Source organism: Pan troglodytes, chromosome 12, assembly GCF_028858775.2.
Source record: "Pan troglodytes isolate AG18354 chromosome 12, NHGRI_mPanTro3-v2.0_pri, whole genome shotgun sequence".
Taxonomy (NCBI): Eukaryota; Metazoa; Chordata; class Mammalia; order Primates; family Hominidae; genus Pan; species Pan troglodytes.
Window position 1 is genome coordinate 83216908 of NC_072410.2, and position 17379 is coordinate 83234286.

At 39.0% G+C, this 17379-nt stretch overlaps 1 protein-coding gene across 26 annotated transcripts in view; it reads right to left on the reverse strand.

Moving 5' to 3' along the window:
* LOC129135347 (uncharacterized) overlaps positions 1-17379 on the reverse strand; it is a 227666-nt gene that overhangs the window by 101093 nt on the left and 109194 nt on the right. For 7 of the 26 annotated variants that reach the window (XM_063789971.1, XM_054678372.2, XM_063789970.1 and 4 more), the window contains one exon: positions 14454-14503. The exons of 13 other annotated variants lie outside the window; for them this stretch is intronic. In XM_063789971.1, coding sequence (XP_063646041.1) covers positions 14454-14503 — 50 coding nt within the window. Of the gene's footprint in view, positions 1-1670; positions 5067-14445; positions 14504-17379 lie in introns of those variants that run through there. 6 more of the 26 variants (XM_063789948.1, XM_063789967.1, XM_063789956.1 and 3 more) reach the window with 2 other exon arrangements.

A 17379-nucleotide genomic window follows, 5' to 3' on the forward strand; every position in this document is an offset into this window, starting at 1 on the left:
ACAAGATATACAAAACAACCAGAAAACAACAGAATGATAAGAGTAAGTCCTCACCTATCAATAATAATCCTGAATGTAAACAAATTAAATTTCCCACTTAAAATATATAGACTGGCTAAATGAATTTTAATAACCCAACTATATGCTGCCTACAAGAAACTCATTTCACCTGTAAAGAGATATAGACTGAAAGTGAAGAAATGGAAAAAGATATTCTATGCAAACAGAAATTTAAAATGAACAGGAGTAGCTATACCTATGTTAGATAAAACAGACTTTAAGTCAAAAACTGCAAAAAGCCTGGCCACAGTGGCTCACACCTGTAATCCCAGCACTTTGGGAGGATGAGGAGGGTGGATTGCTTGGGCCCAGGAGTTCAAGACCAGCATGGGCAATATGGCAAAACCCTATATCTACAAAAAATAGAAAATATTATCTGGGCATGGGTGCCCCTGTAGTCCTAGCTATTTGGGAGGCCAAGGTGGGAGAACCACTTGAACCCAGGAGGTGGAGGCTGCAATAAGCCATGATTGTGCCACTGAACTTCAGTCTAGGTGACAGAGTGAAAAAAAAAATACCTACAGAAAGAGACAAAGAAGTTTGTTATATAATAATAAAAGGATCAATTCAGCAAAAGAATATAACAATTCTAAATATATATGCCCCCAACAGTGGAACACTCAGCTCTATAAAGCAAATATAATTAGATCTAAAGGGAGAGATAGACTCCAATACAATAATAGTTGGGGACTATTAGCACCCCACTTCCAGCATTAGACCAGATCATCTAAACAGAAAATCAACAAAAAAAATTGGATTTAAACTGCACTTTAGGCCAAATGTACCTAACAGACATTAACAGAACATTTTATTCAACAGCTGCAAAATGCTCATTCGTCTCATTAGTACATGGAATATTCTCCAGGATTGACCATATGTTAGGTAACAAAGCAAATCTCCACAAATTTTTTAACATTAAAACCACATCAAGTATCTTCTCAGAACGCAATGGAATAAACAAGAAATCAATTACAAAAGGAATGTTGGAAACTGTAAAAATGCATGGAAATAAAACATCATGCTCTTAAACTATCATTGGGTTGATGAAAAAATTAAGAAGGAAAATTTTAAATTTCTTGAAACAAATAAAAATAGAAATACAACATACCAAAATCTATGAGATACAGGAAAAGCTTTGCTAACAGGGAACTTCATAGCAATAAACACGTGCATGAAAAAAGTAGGAAGACTATAAATGGACAACCTAACAATGTACCTCAAGGAAGTAGAAAAGCAAGAACAAATCAAAATCAAAATGACTAGATATGGACCAGGTGCAGTGGCTCACACCTGTATTCCCAACACTTCGGGAGGCTGAGGCGGGCAGATCACCTGAGGTCAAGAGTTCAAGACCAGCCTGGCCAACATGGTGAAACCCTGTCTCTACTAAAAATACAAAAATTAGCCGGGCATGGTGGTGCATGCCTGTAATCCCAGCTACTCAGGAGGCTGAGGCAGGAGAATCACTTGAACCCTGGAGGCAGAGGTTGCAGTGAGCCAAGATCGCGCCACTGCACTCCGGCCAGGGTAACAGAGCAAGACTCCTTCTCAAAAAAAAAAAAAAAAAAAAAAAAAAAAGATACTAGAAATGAAGAAACAAAGATCAGAGAACTAAATTAAACAGTGACTTAAAAAATACAAAGAATTAATAAAATGAAAAGTTGGTGTTTTGAAAAGACAAAATCAATACACTGCTAGCTCAACTAACCAAGAAAAGAAAGACCCAAATAAATAAAATCAGAAATGAAAAAGAAGTCTTTACAACTGATACTACAGAAATAAAAAGAATCATTAGAGACTATTACAAACAACTATACATTAAGAAACTGTAAAACCCAGAGAAAAAATAGATAAATTCTTAGATGCATACAACTTATCTAGATTGAACCAGGAAGAAATAGAAAACCTGAACACACCAATAACAAGCAACAAAATTGAAACAGTAATAAAAAGTCCCCCAACAACAATAAAAAAGCCCAGGACCAGAGTCCACCAAACTTATGCTGGTGAGGATGTGGAGAAAAGGGAACTCTTATACATTGTATGGGGATGTAAACTAGTATAATGCAACCAGTATGGAAAACAGTATTGAGAGTTCTCAAAAAACTAAAAATAGCTGGGTGTGGTGGCTCACACCTGTAATCTTAACATGAGGGGGCCGAGGCAGGAGGATTGCTCGAGCACAGGAGTTTAAGACCAGCCTGGACAATATAGTGAGACCTCATCTCTACACAAAGTTTTTAAAAATTAGCCAGGCATTGTGGCATGTGCCTATAGTCCCAGCTATTCGGGAGGCTGAGGAGGGTGGATCCCTTGAGCCCAGGATGTCAAGGCTGGAGTGGGCCATGATTGTGCCATTGCACTCCAACCTGGGAGACAGAGCAAGACCCCATCTCATTAAAAAAAAAAATTAAATATAGAACTACCATATGACCCAGCAATCCTACTACTGGGTATCTATGTAAAGGAAAAGAAATCAGAATTTCAAAGGGATGCCTGCACTCACAGGTTTATCACAGCACTATTCACAATTACAAAAATATAGAACCAACCAAAGTGTTCATCAATGGATGAATGAATAAAGAAAATGTGGCATATATTTACAAAATGGAATACTATTTAATCAATAAAAAGAATGAAATCCTGTCATTTGCAAAAACACAGATGGAACTAGAGGTCAGTGTGTTAAATGAAACAAGCCAGGCACAGAAAGACAAATACTGCATGTTCTCATTCATATGTGGGAACTTAAAAAGTTGATATTGTAAAGGTAGAGAGTAGAATGATAGAGGCCGGGCACAGTGGTTCACGCATGTAATCCCAGCACTTTGGGAGGCTGAGGCAGGTGGATCACTTGAGGTCAGGAGTTCGAGATCAGCCTGGCCAACGTGGTGAAACCCCGCCTCTACCAAAAATACAAAAATTAGCCAGGTATGGTGGCACATGCCTGTAGTCCCAGCTACTCAGGAGGCTGCAGCAGGAGAATTATTTGAACCCAGGAGGCAGAGGTTGCAGCGAGCCAAGATTGCACCACTGCACTCCAGCCTGGGCGACAGAGCAAGACTCCATCTCAAAAAAAAAAAAAAGAGAGTAGATTTATAGACACTAGAGGCTGATAAAGGTGAATGAGTGGGGAAAGGAATGAAAAGAGGTAGGTAATGGGTACAAACATACAGTTAGATAAAAGGTATACGTTCTATTGGTCAACAGCAGAGCAGAGTGATTAAAGTTAACAACAATGTATATTTCAAAGTAACTAGCAGAGAGAACTAGAATTGTTCCCAACACATAGAAATGATAAATACTCAATATATAAACACTCAAATACCGACTTGATCATTAAACATTCTATATGTGTAACAAAATATCACATGTACCCCATAAATATGTAAAATATTATGTATCAATAAAAAGGGAAAAATAAGTAAAGGTTTGTTGTTATACTGTTTTAGAAAAGAAAAAAGACATTAAGTTTCTAAAAAGACAAAAACATAGGTAACTTGCCCAATATACAGCTCATGAGTAGCAGATACAGGATTTGAACCCAGGACTATCTAACTACAAAGCTGGTGTTGTTTCCAATCTATTAACTGGAAACAGTTCACAGAAGGAACACTCTGTGGACTGGGATTAGGAATGGTCTTTCCATTTCCACTGACTTTAAATACCTTAGTAGACAGAACACCTTTTTCTCTTTGCTTGTGCTCATTTTTCTGACTTAACCGTGTGCCAGTAAACATATGGGTGATGCTAAAGATAAACCAACACTACTGATTTCCATTGCTACCTTCAAATATTGTCATTCACAGTTTGTGAGGGGTGGGACCACTGTCTGGATTGCTGAGAGGGTGGCCAACTGTTTGCATTTTGTTTATCATTGCTTTTGATGAGTCACAGAGAGTTCTGCATTATTCATAAACTTTAGATTTGAATAAAGTTCCCTATGCAAATTCTGCTCACTGGTGGCTTCAATCCAGGATTGAAATAAATAGCAGCAGATAATGAAGTAGATAGCCCAACTTGTGCTTTCAATCTGTGTGAACTAATGCCCAGATAACCAGAGAGAGGTTGGGAGAGTGGGTTTTAACTCAGAGTTCTGTCACATATATTATAAAATGAAAATTGGAATATTGATAGATACATGACAAATCTGAAATAATCCATTAGGCATCTGAAAATTCCAATAGCCTTTAAAGTGAAAAAAATAAAAAGGAAACAATCTCACACAGGTGTTAGGAGTTAGAGTTGTTCCAATCAAAATGTGAACTAGCAAAAATCTGTCTTAAAGCTCTCAACCTCCCATTCTTCCTCCCTTTATTCCTAAGTGGTGCTCTCGCCACCACCTATTCCTCAAATATTTAGATTAAATTATCTCTCTCCATTTACTAATCCACTCATTCTTCCTTCCAACCAAGGTACAAATGACTAATAGTAACTTAAAGAACTACTCTTTCCACAGGCATTTACACTTGAACTAAATCAATATCTTAAGTAAAGGGATTACGTTTTGTAGTGGACATCTGTCATTTGTAGTTGCCCCAAAATCTTTTTAATATCTCCTACCAAAGAAATGTATGCTGATATATATTAAAGAGAAGGTAACATATTGTGACGGTTAATTCTATGTGTCAACTTGATTGTCCACAGAGTGCCCAGATATTTGGTTAAATATCTTGGTGTGTCTTTGGTTAAATATTTTGGTTAAAAATCGGTTAAATATTCTTGATGTGTCTGTTGAGGGTGTTCTTGGATGGCATTAACATCTAAGTATGTACACTGAGTAAAGCAGATTCACCTCGCCCCAGTGTGACTGGGGCCTCATCCAGTCCACTGAAGGCTTGAACAGACTAAAGACAGTGTAAGAAAGAATTCTTTCTTTTTACCTATCTTCAAGCTGGAGCACTGGTCTTTGCCAGCCTTCAGACTTAAACTGTAACTATACTTTGCTTCTCCTGGGTATCCAGCTTTTGGGATATCTCAGCCTCCATAGTCACATGAGCCAATTCCTGATAATAAATCAAATCTCTCATTAGATAGATGGATATATATATATATATATATATATATAGAGAGAGAGAGAGAGAGAGAGAGAGAGAGAGAGTTTTTTTTTTTTTTTAGATGGAGTTTCACTCTTGTTGCCCAGGCTGGAGTGCAATGGTGCGATCTCTGCTCACCGCAACGTCCGCCTCCCAGGTTCAAGCTATTCTCCTGCCTCAGCCTCCCAAGTAGCTGGGCTTACAGGCATGCACCACCATGCCCAGCTAACTTTGTATTTTTTAGTAGAGACGGGGTTTCTCCATGTCGGTCAGTGTGGTCTTGAACTCCCAACCTCAGGTGATCCGCCCACCTCAGCCTCCCAAAGTGCTGGGATTACAGGTGTGAGCCACCGCGTCCAGCCTTATAAATATATATTTTATTGGTTCTGTTTCTCTGGAGAACCCAGACTAATACATACATTCATTATAAAAGACTAGAAAGTAATGAATACTTGTGGGTCTACCACCCAACCCAAGAAATAGCTTACTATTGCTCTCCCCTTTTCTATTCTCTAGCCTGTTTACCAGATGCCCAAAAATATCTTGAACACCTTCTTAACATTTTGAAAGTTTCCCACTTTGTTGATCTTGCCTTTTCAAAAACAAATCTCTAAAAACTGTACTTCCCAGCATTTCTTGTGCTGAGGTGCCAGTAGGTGATGGAGATTTCACTGAACAGATGCACACATATTAGACATATTCAGAACCAAGTAATATGGAGAAAACGCAGGGCATGGGGCACCCATATTTCTAGCACAGATTGGAACTAGCAGCTGTGTTGGCCCCCTGATCATAGCAGATGCTGTAACTCCCTTGGAAATCCATTTTAGAATGCTGAAATGCACAATGGGGTTATTCCTGAAAGTTCACCTGGAGTCTATTTCTTCAGCCTTCATAATGTTTCTTTAATAATTTATCCCTTAATAAATTCCTTCATGCTTAAAGTAACCAGAGTTAATTCACTGGCTGCAATTAAGGAACTCTGACCAATTAAGAAAACTATACCAGAAATGATTGCAAACAACAGTTTTCAAAAACATGAAAAACTTGGATTGGCTATCTGACCTGGTTGGGTTTGAAGTGAGTGTTTGGGTACCATTAGGTGATTGGACACTAGTAATTATACCAGGTGGTAAAACAGCTTCTTAAATGACTACCTGTGATCATTTGGAGTAAAATGCCTTCTGAAGCCAAAGTTTGGCGTCCCTTTTGATTGCTGCAATATGCCACTATGTGGGGCTAAGGAATACAGGAAGTATGGGTTAGGATAGCTGACTTTATTGGCATCAGTGAGCTTTAAAAAAGAACAAGGCGGCCGGGCGCGGTGGCTCACGCCTGTAATCCCAACACTTTGGGAGGCCGAGGCAGGCAGATCACTTAAGTCTAGGAATTTGAGACCAGTCTGGGCAAAATGGAAAAACCCTGTGGCCCACACCTGTAGTCCCAGCTATTAATACTTAAGAGGGTGAGGTGGGAGGATGGCTTGAGTCCAGGAAGTGGAGGTTACAGTGAGCTGAGATCGTGCCATCACACTCCAGCCTGGGTGACAGAGCAAGACCCTGTCTCAAACAAAAAAAAGAAGGAAAAGTAAAAGGCCAAAGAATTTAAACTCACAGATCAAGGTATTGTTAGGGAAGGGATTGTTAGAGTTTATAGGACTCCTCTTAAAGAATTTTTATCTCTTATGGCCAAACAGCTGTCATGTCCAAAGAGCAAATGCAGAGTCAAATCTGGCCAGTTACTGAATTTCAATAGAGGCTGAATTCATGGTCCTTGCTAGATCTCACACATGAAAGGGACTGGGAAGGAATGGGCCAAAAGAATTGGAGTGAAAGCATTTAGGAGGAACTGGATTATTCAGCACACTCAAACACCATTATGCCTCCCTTACCAAAAGAAGGAGCCCCTCCTCCCCAATCTGAAGATGTTGGTTAAAGATCTTACAACACGGGCGTCCAATCTTTTGGCTTCTCTGGGCCACATTGGAAGAAGCGGCATTGTCTTGGGCCACACATAAAACACACTAACACTAATGATAGCTGATAAGCTTTCAAAAAAAAAATCACAAAATGCCAGGTGCAGTGGCTCACGCTTGTAATCCCAGCACACTTGTAATCCCAGGCTGAGGCAGGTGGATCATGAGGTCAGGAGTTTGAGACCAGCCTGGCCAACATAGCGAAACCCTGTCTCTACTAAAAATACAAAAATTAGCTGGCTGTGGTGGTGCACACCTGTAATCCCAGCTACTCAGGAGGCTGAGGCAGGAGAATCTCTTGAACCCAGGAGGCAGAGGTTGCAGTGAGCCAAGATCGTGCCACTGCACTCCAGCCTGGGCGACAGAGCTAGACTTAATCTCAAAAAAAAAAAAATCACACAAAAAAAATCTCATAATACTTTTAGAAAATTTACAAATTTGTGTTGTGCCACACTCATCAAAGCCATCCAGGCAGGTCTGCATGCAGCCTGCAGGCTGCGGGTTGGACAAGCTTGCCTTACAATGACCTCACCTGAGACAGTTACTTCCTACAGGAATTCATACCCTACACCTATGACCTTTTATTTCCTCCACATTTATAACTAGTTCCAGATTCCAACATGCCCATAAAGGCCAATTTTAAAATTCAAACCCAGAAGGAAAAGATTCATACACCAGAAGAATTGAAAGATTTTGCTAATTAATATTTGCAAAAACCTGGAGAATATATTGAATTTCTACCAAAAACATAATTTTATAGCACAAATTACTGACATAGATAAACTAACCAGAGGTTCTGGATTCATTCTACATAGCTTGAGCCAGTTGTTAACTTGGCTGGTTGACTGAAACCTGGACTCCACTCTGGCCTATTGCTGAAAGAAGTTGAAATGCTAAGACTAGAGGCTTATAGTGATAAGAATGTTGGAATAAATATATCTTATACAACATTTCACATATACCCAAAGTAAGCCTAGAGAACACTGCCTTTTCCAAGTCATCAAGAAAAACACTGATGCGGTGAGAACAAGAATCCTTGAATAATGCTTTGATGAATTTATTCTGTACTCTGGAGAGGAAGGTGGGAGATACTGCTATTGGAATTAGTTCCCTGTTTTCAGTGGAGTTTATGGGTTCCCAGAGGGGCAGACACCAAATAGCAGGATTTAACTGCCAGAAACCTAGTAGCTATGATTATTATAATAGCAAAATAACTTGACTTGCAGGGATCTTTTGGTGGTAGCTAATTGATCACAGTATGCCTAAAAATGAACTAGATGAGCAGCCTGCAAAAGATATAGCTGACCTGTATAATTGAAAAAATTCTAGGCCCAGTGAATCTAGAATTAAATCACTATACTTGACTTCCATTATCACTAGAGAGTCAGGACCTATCTCCCAATACCCACACTCTCAATTCAGTGAATGAGAGGGAGGACCTTTGAGGAACGACATCACAAGAACCTACGAAAATCTTTCTCTACCCCTTCCCCAAAAGGACCAGCATCCATCCACCAAGGTAACTGTGTACTAGAGAAGGAAAAATATTTATACCTTTCACAAATTATTGAACATGGCTTTGAACTTTTACTAATCCCTGGGAACCTAGAATATCACTGTTTCCCCTACTCAGAACAGGGCCTTATTTGTGGGAATCCAGTGATAGAGAGTTTGAGTCTAAGTCCATCTCATGATGGGTACAGAGTTTCTGTGAATCCAATCTCTGGTTATTTCCCCCATTTCCTAATTAATAGTTTGAATGGATAAACCCAGGTAATAGCAGAATCCTCAAATTGGCTTCCTGACCCAAAGTAAGCACTACTGGGACTGCCCCTTCCGAACAAAATAGTAAACCAAAAGCAACATTACACTTTTAGGAGAATTCTAGATATTAGTGACCTTATCAAAGAAAACTGCAGCCCTAAAGACTTGACCAAAAAAACTGTTAGAACTAATAAATGAATTTAGCAAAGTTACAGGATACTAAATCAAATACAAAAATCACTAACATTTCTATATACTAACAGCAAACTCTCCAAAAAAATTTTAATCTCATTTACAATAGCTACAAAAATATATAAAATACTTAGGAATGAATTTAACCAAGGAGATGAAAGATATACACACTGAAATCTATGAAGCACTGATGAAAAAAATTGAAGAAGACAAAAATAAATGGAAAGATATTCCATGTTTATGGATTAGAAGAACTGACATTATTAAAATATCCATACTACCTGAAGTGACCTACAAATTCAATGCAATCCCTGTCAAAAATCCAATGACATTTTCCCAGAAATAGAAAAAAAAGGTAAAATTTGTAGGAAACCATAAAAGATTCCGAATAGTCAAAGAAATTTTGAGAAAAATAAACAACGCTGAAGGCATCATGTTGCCTGACTTCAAAACTGACTGCAAAGTTATAAAACTCAAAACAGCATCGTACTGGCATAAAAACAGACACATAGACCAATGAAACAGAATAGAGAGCCCAGAAATAAATCCACATTTTTGTAGTCAATTGACTTTTGACAAAGATGCCAAGAACACATAACGAGGAAAGGACAGTCTTTTCAATAAACAGTGTTGAGAAAACTGGACATCAACATGCAGAAGAATAAAACTGGACCCTTATCTCACACCATATATAAAACTCAACTCAAAAGGAATTAAACACTTAAATGTAAGACTTGAAACTCTAAAACTACTAGAAGAAAATATAAGAGAAAAGCTCATTGGCATTGGTCTGGGCAAAGACTTTTTGGATATGACCTGTAAAAGCACAGACGACAAAAGAAAACATAGACAAGTGAGATTACATCAAATTAAAAAGCTTCTATATTGCAAAGGAAACAATCAACAGAGTAAAGAGACAACCTATGGAATGGGAGAAAATATTTACAAACCATACATCTCATAAAGGGTTAATATTCAAAATACATATGGAACTCAACTCAATAGTAAGAACACAAATAACCTGATTTTTAAATGGTCAAAGGACCTGAATAGATATTTCCCAAAAGAAGATATACAAATGGCCAACAGGTATATTTAAAAATTTTCAACATCAGAGAAATGCAAATTAAAACCACAGTAAGATATCACCTCACACGTTAGAATGGATATTATCAAAAAGATAAAAGATAAGAAGTGTTGGTAATGATGTGGAGAAAAGGGAATCCTTGGGTACTACTGTTGGAAATGTAAATCAGCAGAGCCATTATAGAAAATAGTATTGAGGTTCCTCAAAATAAAAAGCAAACCACCATATGACCCAGCATTCCCACTACTGAGCATATATCCAAAGGAAATGAAATCAGTATGTCAAAGAGATATCTGGACTCCCATGCTCATTGTAGCCTTATTTACAATAGCCAATATATAGAATCAACCTAAGTGTCTATGTGCAGATGAATGGATAAAGAAAATGTAGTATATATACACAATGAAATACCACTCAGCCTTTAAAAAGAAGGAAATCCTGTCATTTGCAAAAACATGGATGAACCTGGAAGACATTATGTTCAGTAAAATAAGCCAGGCATTTAAAAAAAAATACTGAATGGTCTTACCTATATATACGTGGAGCCTAAAAATGTTGAACTCACAGAAGCAGAGTAGAATGGTGGTTACCGGGGGCTGGGGGTTGGGGGGACTGGGGAGATGTTGGTCAAAGGATACAAAATTTCAGTTAGATAGGAAGCATAAATTCAAGCGATCTATTGTACATCATGGTGACTCAAGTTAATAACAATATATTGTATACTTGAAAATTGCTACGAGAGTGGATTTTAAGTGTTCTTGCCACAGAAAAAGATAATATATGAGATAATGCATATGCTAATTAGCTTGATTTACCTCATTCCATAATTTTATATATCAAAACATCATGTTGTATACCATAAATATATATAACTTTTGTCAATTAAAGAAATAAAATTTTAAAAAATGAAAACTGCAGAAGTGGTGATTTCTATTACATCTCCATTTAACTCACCTGCTTAAAATGTGCAGTGAACAGATGGATTTTATGGATTATCAAAATCTTAATCAGTAAGTTCAATTGCTGCTACTGTTCTTAACGTTGTCTCTACTGGAGATACCACTCTGGCCATCTAGTATGCAGTTATGCTTACAACTGGTTTTTTCTCTATACCAATAAGTCTAAAACACCATAAGCAATTTGCTTTCACCTGGCAAGAACAGTATCTTCGTGTTCTGCTTCTGAACTGCGTCAATTCCCTATACTTCTTTTGCATGTGAGGGAAGATGAACTTCTATCAGGTATAAGTACTAGTTTTCCAGGTCTCCTGTACTAATAGCTAAATAAAATTCCTAACAGAATTATGGACCACCTCAAAATTCACAGTCAATGAATGTGGAATGGAGGTGTTGGGGATATTTGGGCCTTTTCTATTAATAAACACCCAAGAACAAGAATTTAGAATCATTCTTTTTCTCAAGGGCTATTAGAAACACTACCTTAATTGAAATGGTCCACATGCTGCTGGATCACATGCAATTTAGTAGATCAACCAAACATTCTTCAAAGTTTAAAAAAAAAAAATCCATCAAAGTGGTGGTTAGGCTGAACGACAAAGTTGTTCTATGGAACTGACAAGTCAATTCTAACCAATAGCACTGAATAGATTTAGTCTGAGACTCAACTGTCTTTGATTTTAAAAATGTCCTCATTCTTACCATATAATAGCAGTTTTTAAAGTTTGTTTGTTGTTATTATTAATGTAGCCATAGCCGCAGACCTATTCCTTTTCTCTTGGTTCTAGAACCAATACTGAATTTGTTAGTTTGACTGAAAGCTTAAGCTCTCTACACCTCTGTAGTGAAAAAATAATAACACTACCCTCACTATAAATTCCTTCAGGAGAGGAGTTATAAAGATGAATGAGGTCATCTTGGGCCAATTTCCTGTCTTATGTAAATATAAGACAAAGTTAAAGTCATACAGGATTAGAACCATAGGCACTGTTTTTTAGATTCCCAGAAGAAAGTCACTTTATCAACATAAACTTGGCACAATTTTGAAACATAACAGCGTTTATCTTATCAGCCCATGGACTTGCTGTAGTAAGTTGTGGTATTTTCCTTATTATGTTATGCCCAGAGCCACAGAAGATCAATGTTACAAGTTAAGCAAACAGTGCAATATTTACAGCTTCCTCTGCTGGTGAATGTTAAAGTTATTTCCTAGGGCCCAGCTTCCTGAGGACCACAGGACAAGGTCACACATGTGCTATGGAGGATGGTCAGTGCACTTTCCATAATGTTTAGTTCACAGATTAATGTCTGTGTCCTAAAGCAGGAAAAACAAGGAAAAGCTGCCATCAGTCATTAGGAGCAGAGGCATATAGTGATGAACCGATTTAGAGAATATACTGTTTACAAATAAGAAAGATGATCTGTACCAAGCTCTGGGCCAGAAACAAGCATTGATTTTAGGGATGAGAAGGCAGTAGTGAAATATCACTTCCAAAGGGACCTGCTGGTTTCTGGATTTTCGAAATATCACCTCATCAAGGAATCCTGGTGAGAATGTCACCTACATGCTGGAGACCGCAAGAGCAACTGGGGCCCTTGAGAAGCTTTCTTTTTTCCTTTTTTTTTTTTTTTTTTGAGACGGGGTCTCACTCTGTCACCCAGGCTGGAGTGCGGTAGCACAATCATGGCTCGCTGCAGCCTCCACCTCCCAGGGCTCAAGCGATCCGCTCGCCTCAGCTTCCTGAATAGCTGGGACTACAGGCATGTGCCACCATGCCTGGCTGATTTTTGTATTTTTTGTAGAAACGAGGTTTCACCATGTTGCCCAGACTGGTCTCAAACTCCTCGACTCAAGGGATCCGCCCACCTCAGCCTCCCAAAGTGCTAGGATTACAGGCGTGAGCCACAGCACCTGGCCAAAGCTTTATTTCTATGGCAACAGGGGAAGAAGGGAACTAATCCTTAGGTGATGCTGGAAGCTGAGTTTTATGGGTCACTGAGAAGTTAACTGTCACACACACCTGAACATATACCATGGATCAGAAACTGGACTATGGTGAAAGATACACACGGGGTAAGACAAGGAGTTCACAAGAAACTCACAGTTCAGCAGAGAAGACAAATACACAAGCCAGCCATTAGCAAATAAGGGCTTCCAGTCCCCACCTTTTCTCCAACATAGTAAATGCTATCTTTCCCTGCCTGCTGGTGCCTCCCTGGCCATCAGGGGAGTATGCAGCTTTCCTGGACACTTCCAGGACTTTGGGTTGCAGTCCTGGAGAATGAAAAGGTAAAGACCTAAGGAGGGGGCCTGCTATGCAGGGAGATTGGGCAGATGTACCAAGAAGGAGAGGAAGGGGAGAGAAAAGACGGAAGAGTAGAAGTAGGAAAGGCTCCAGGGCACTGTGATTGGAGAGATTTGATTGGAGAGATTTGGAGAGAAGGAAGGGGTTTCAAGAAATGTTGCTAGGTATTCCAGTCTTGATTCCTTTTAAAATTGTTTTGCAACTGTAAAGGTTGGGCTTCCTTTTCGTCACTTTGTGCTACTTGAACTGTTCCTTTTTATCGTCTCTTTGTAGAGACTGGACCAGCTCGGACCTCAGAAGCAGAACTCAGCTTTCCCAATGTGTGGGCAAATTACTCACATCACTCAGCTGTGATTAAAATCAACCCACTAGATCTGAGCCCAAGTGCAAAGAATGGAGATTGAGCAGGCTCAAGTCATAGTGGTTATTTATGTAAAAATAAAAAGCCAAACAAACATTGGGAAGGCAATGCCATAATCAGTGCTATTAAATATGGGAGAATGTACAGTGAGGGGGGCATTGTGCCAGCCAGAAAACCAGCCTGGGCAGTAAAGCAGCTTCCCAGCTTCAACCAAATATGACCACCTGGAGAACTGGTTAAAGTGCAGGGTGGCTACTATTTTAAAAAATTGTTTTAACAGAAAATAAGAAGTGTTGATGAGCATGCAGAGAAGTTGGAACCCTTGTGTACTATTGATGGGAATGTAAAATAGTGTAGTTGCTATCGAAAACAGAGTGGTAGTTCCTCAAAAAATTAAACATAGAATTACCATATGATTCCTTAATTCCATTTCTGGGTATACACAAAAATTGAAAGCAGGGTCTTAAAGAGATATCATACCCATGTTTATTGCAGCACTATTCACAATAGCCAAGAGGTGGAAGCAACCCAAATGCACATCAATAGGTGAAGGGATAAAGAAACTGTTGTATATACATACAATGGAATATAATTCCGTCTTTAAAAGGACAGAAATTCTGACACGTTACAACATGGATGAACCTTGAGGATATTGTGCTAAGTGGAATAAGCCAGCCACAAAGACAAATACTGTATTATTTCACTTACATAGGTACCTGGAATAGTCGGATTTATAAAGACAAAGTAGAACGGTGGTTGCCAGGATCTGCAGGGAAAGGGACATGTTGTTTAGTGGGTATAGAGTTTCACTTTTGCAACATGAAAAGTGTTCTGGAGATTGGTTGCACAATAATGTGAATGTGCTTAACAATAGTGAACTATATACTTAAAATGGTTAAGATGGTAAACTTTGGTATGGGTATTTTACCACCAGAAGGATTTTTAAAGCAGGTTCTGGTTTAGTAAACCTAGGATGGAGCAAAAGATCCTGCATTTCTAACCATGTGTCATCCCCGACCCCTACTGACTTCAAAAGGGACAGTACCATGTATGAGAGGCCAGTGAGTTAGACCTAGAGCCAGTGAACAAGACAGAGGGTTTATTGAGGGGACTTACATACGGGGTGGTCCAATGGTAGCAGGCTGAACAGGAGAACTGCTACTGTTTGTAAAAAGCATGCAGCTTGTGTCGCGTTTTCACTTAGCACTTTTTCCTTAGTAACCTCCACTTGGCAACCTTCATTTAACCAAAAACAAAGGGCCTCAATAATCCCCTGTATGGCCTGGGGGTTCAGATGTTCCTCATATATAAGGAATGAATCGCCAGGTTGTTCACTTCCGGATTCCTGAGCTCGGAACTCCTAACACACATTCTTCTTAGACCGTAGGGTCATTCTCATGGTATGCTTAAGTTAACTTATTGTTATCCAGTGCATCCATCATGCATCATGTTTACCTTATCCTTTCCTGTCTATATATTAGAATCATCTAGGGATGTTTTTAAAATTCTGTAGCCCAGGCTACACCCCAGACCCACTTAATTGCAGTCTCTGGGGTGGGGCCCAGGCATAGGTGGCTTTTGAAGCTCCCCAGATGGTTCCAATGTGTAGAGAAGTTTGGAAACCACTGTTATCCACTGAATTGGTTTTCACAGGTTGAATCCGTCTCACTCTATTCAAATAAAGAACTAACTGAACAACCCAGAACAGGGTTCTTGATCAAGGTCGCGCTTCAGAATCGCCTGATAGAGCATTTAAAATACCTGTGTTTTGACTCCGCTACTTCCCACCACCCAAGAGATTTTAATTTAATTGATCTGGGAAAAGGCTCAGGAATAAGGTAGTTTTTACAGCTTCTCAGGCAGTTCTAACAGAAAGCTACTGCCTGAGATGTTTCCATGTTAACTGAGACCTTCTGCTCAGTCTACCTCTCTGCTCTCTGATGCTAGCCCGCCTTCTCAGACTCTGCCCTGTCCCCTTCCCTGTCCTCCATATTAGTCCCAGCATCCCACACTTTGAGGTTGGTTTGATTACACAAGAATTGAGGAGTGGCTGATGATTAAAGAAGCACAATCCCATTTAATCAAGTGTATCTGGCAGGTACTAAATGCTCTTAGAAATCACAGATTTGATACTTTTGTGCCAATTAGCTTCATGCACACAAAATTCTGATCTGTAGTCACAAAACACACAGTTTACTTAAGCCTCATGTGTCATTCATTACCAAAGAAGTCAGAAAAAGGGTGATTGGTTCATACAACCTGTCCTACTGTGAGGGTGGAGTATGCAGGGAATTTTTACACTGTATACCCTAATTGTGTTTTATTCATTCAGTCATTTAAAAATATGCATTTGTTGAGAGCCTACTATGTTTCAGGCACAGTTTAAAGTGCTTGAATAAAACCAGCATGTACTCCCTCAGCTGTGAAAGGTGCCCTTTCCCAGATTAGCTTTAAAATCTAAAGACTTCACATGAAAATGGTTAAGGTGGTAAATTTCATGTTATATGTTCTTTACCACAGTGAAAATTAAACTGTAAGAAAAAAAATCGAAAGATTTGTACCTTAGATGTGAAACAAGGAATGCATTCACATTATTATCTGGATATACTTTGGGATGGTCAAAAAAATGTTAAGCATATTTACAAAGTCACTTTATGAGGTACGGGAAAATTATGGGAGCCATTGCGTAATATCTGGGCTAATAATAGCACTATAATGCAGAGCTTCAGCATTCCGGCAGCATATTAAACCATCTCTAATGTTCGACCTACAGGTTTATGCAACTTCTGGGGCACAGTGTCAGGTGGGGCTAAAAAGAAAACACACTTTATAAACATTGATTGCTTCTTGCTACATCTTGCTAATGTAATCTGTGTTGCAGATTAGAATTAGCATAATATTATATGGGTAATGCCAGACAAAAATGGCCTGAGCCACAGTGCTGTTTTTGGATTTGGTTTTATTCTTCAGGAAGTCACTTTAAGAAGAGCATAGCAAGACTTAGTGTTTTCCTGCCAAGGTTGTAAGGGAGGACAACTTCTCTGCCCTTTCCTTGTTCAAAGAATAAATTGTGAGTAATAGGCTACATCACTGCATCGTGTATGAATGCTCCTGGTCAAAGAACATTTAACAGAATTGTGTTAGGTCACGGGCTTGGTTTTGTTTTTGTTTTTTAGTTCCATTTGACCTTTCAGATCAAAACTGTGACTAACCGCAATGTGTGGGACAATTACATTATGATGTGCTATTTGTAAAGAACCTGAACTGTGGCCTTTCTAGACATATGTGCTTGCACCCACCTATACCTCTGTACAACTCTTCTAAGTACCAATTTTCTGCTGATTGCCTGTTGGTCTCTCACATCTGCCATATTTTACTCTAAATCTCTTGCAGGCAGAGGCTTTGCCTGTTTAGTAGGATATATTTCATGCTTATAGAGCTGTTGGACTTCTAACAGCTCTTTCATTATTGTTTACTCACCTCCTTTAACATTGCTGAGGCCTGGTGCGTGGTGGCTCACGCCTATAATCCCAGCACTTTGGGAGGCTGAGGGGGACCGATCACTTGAGGTCAGGAGTTGAAGACCACCCTGGCCAACATAGTGAAGCCCCATCTCCACTAAAAATACAAAAATTAGCCAGG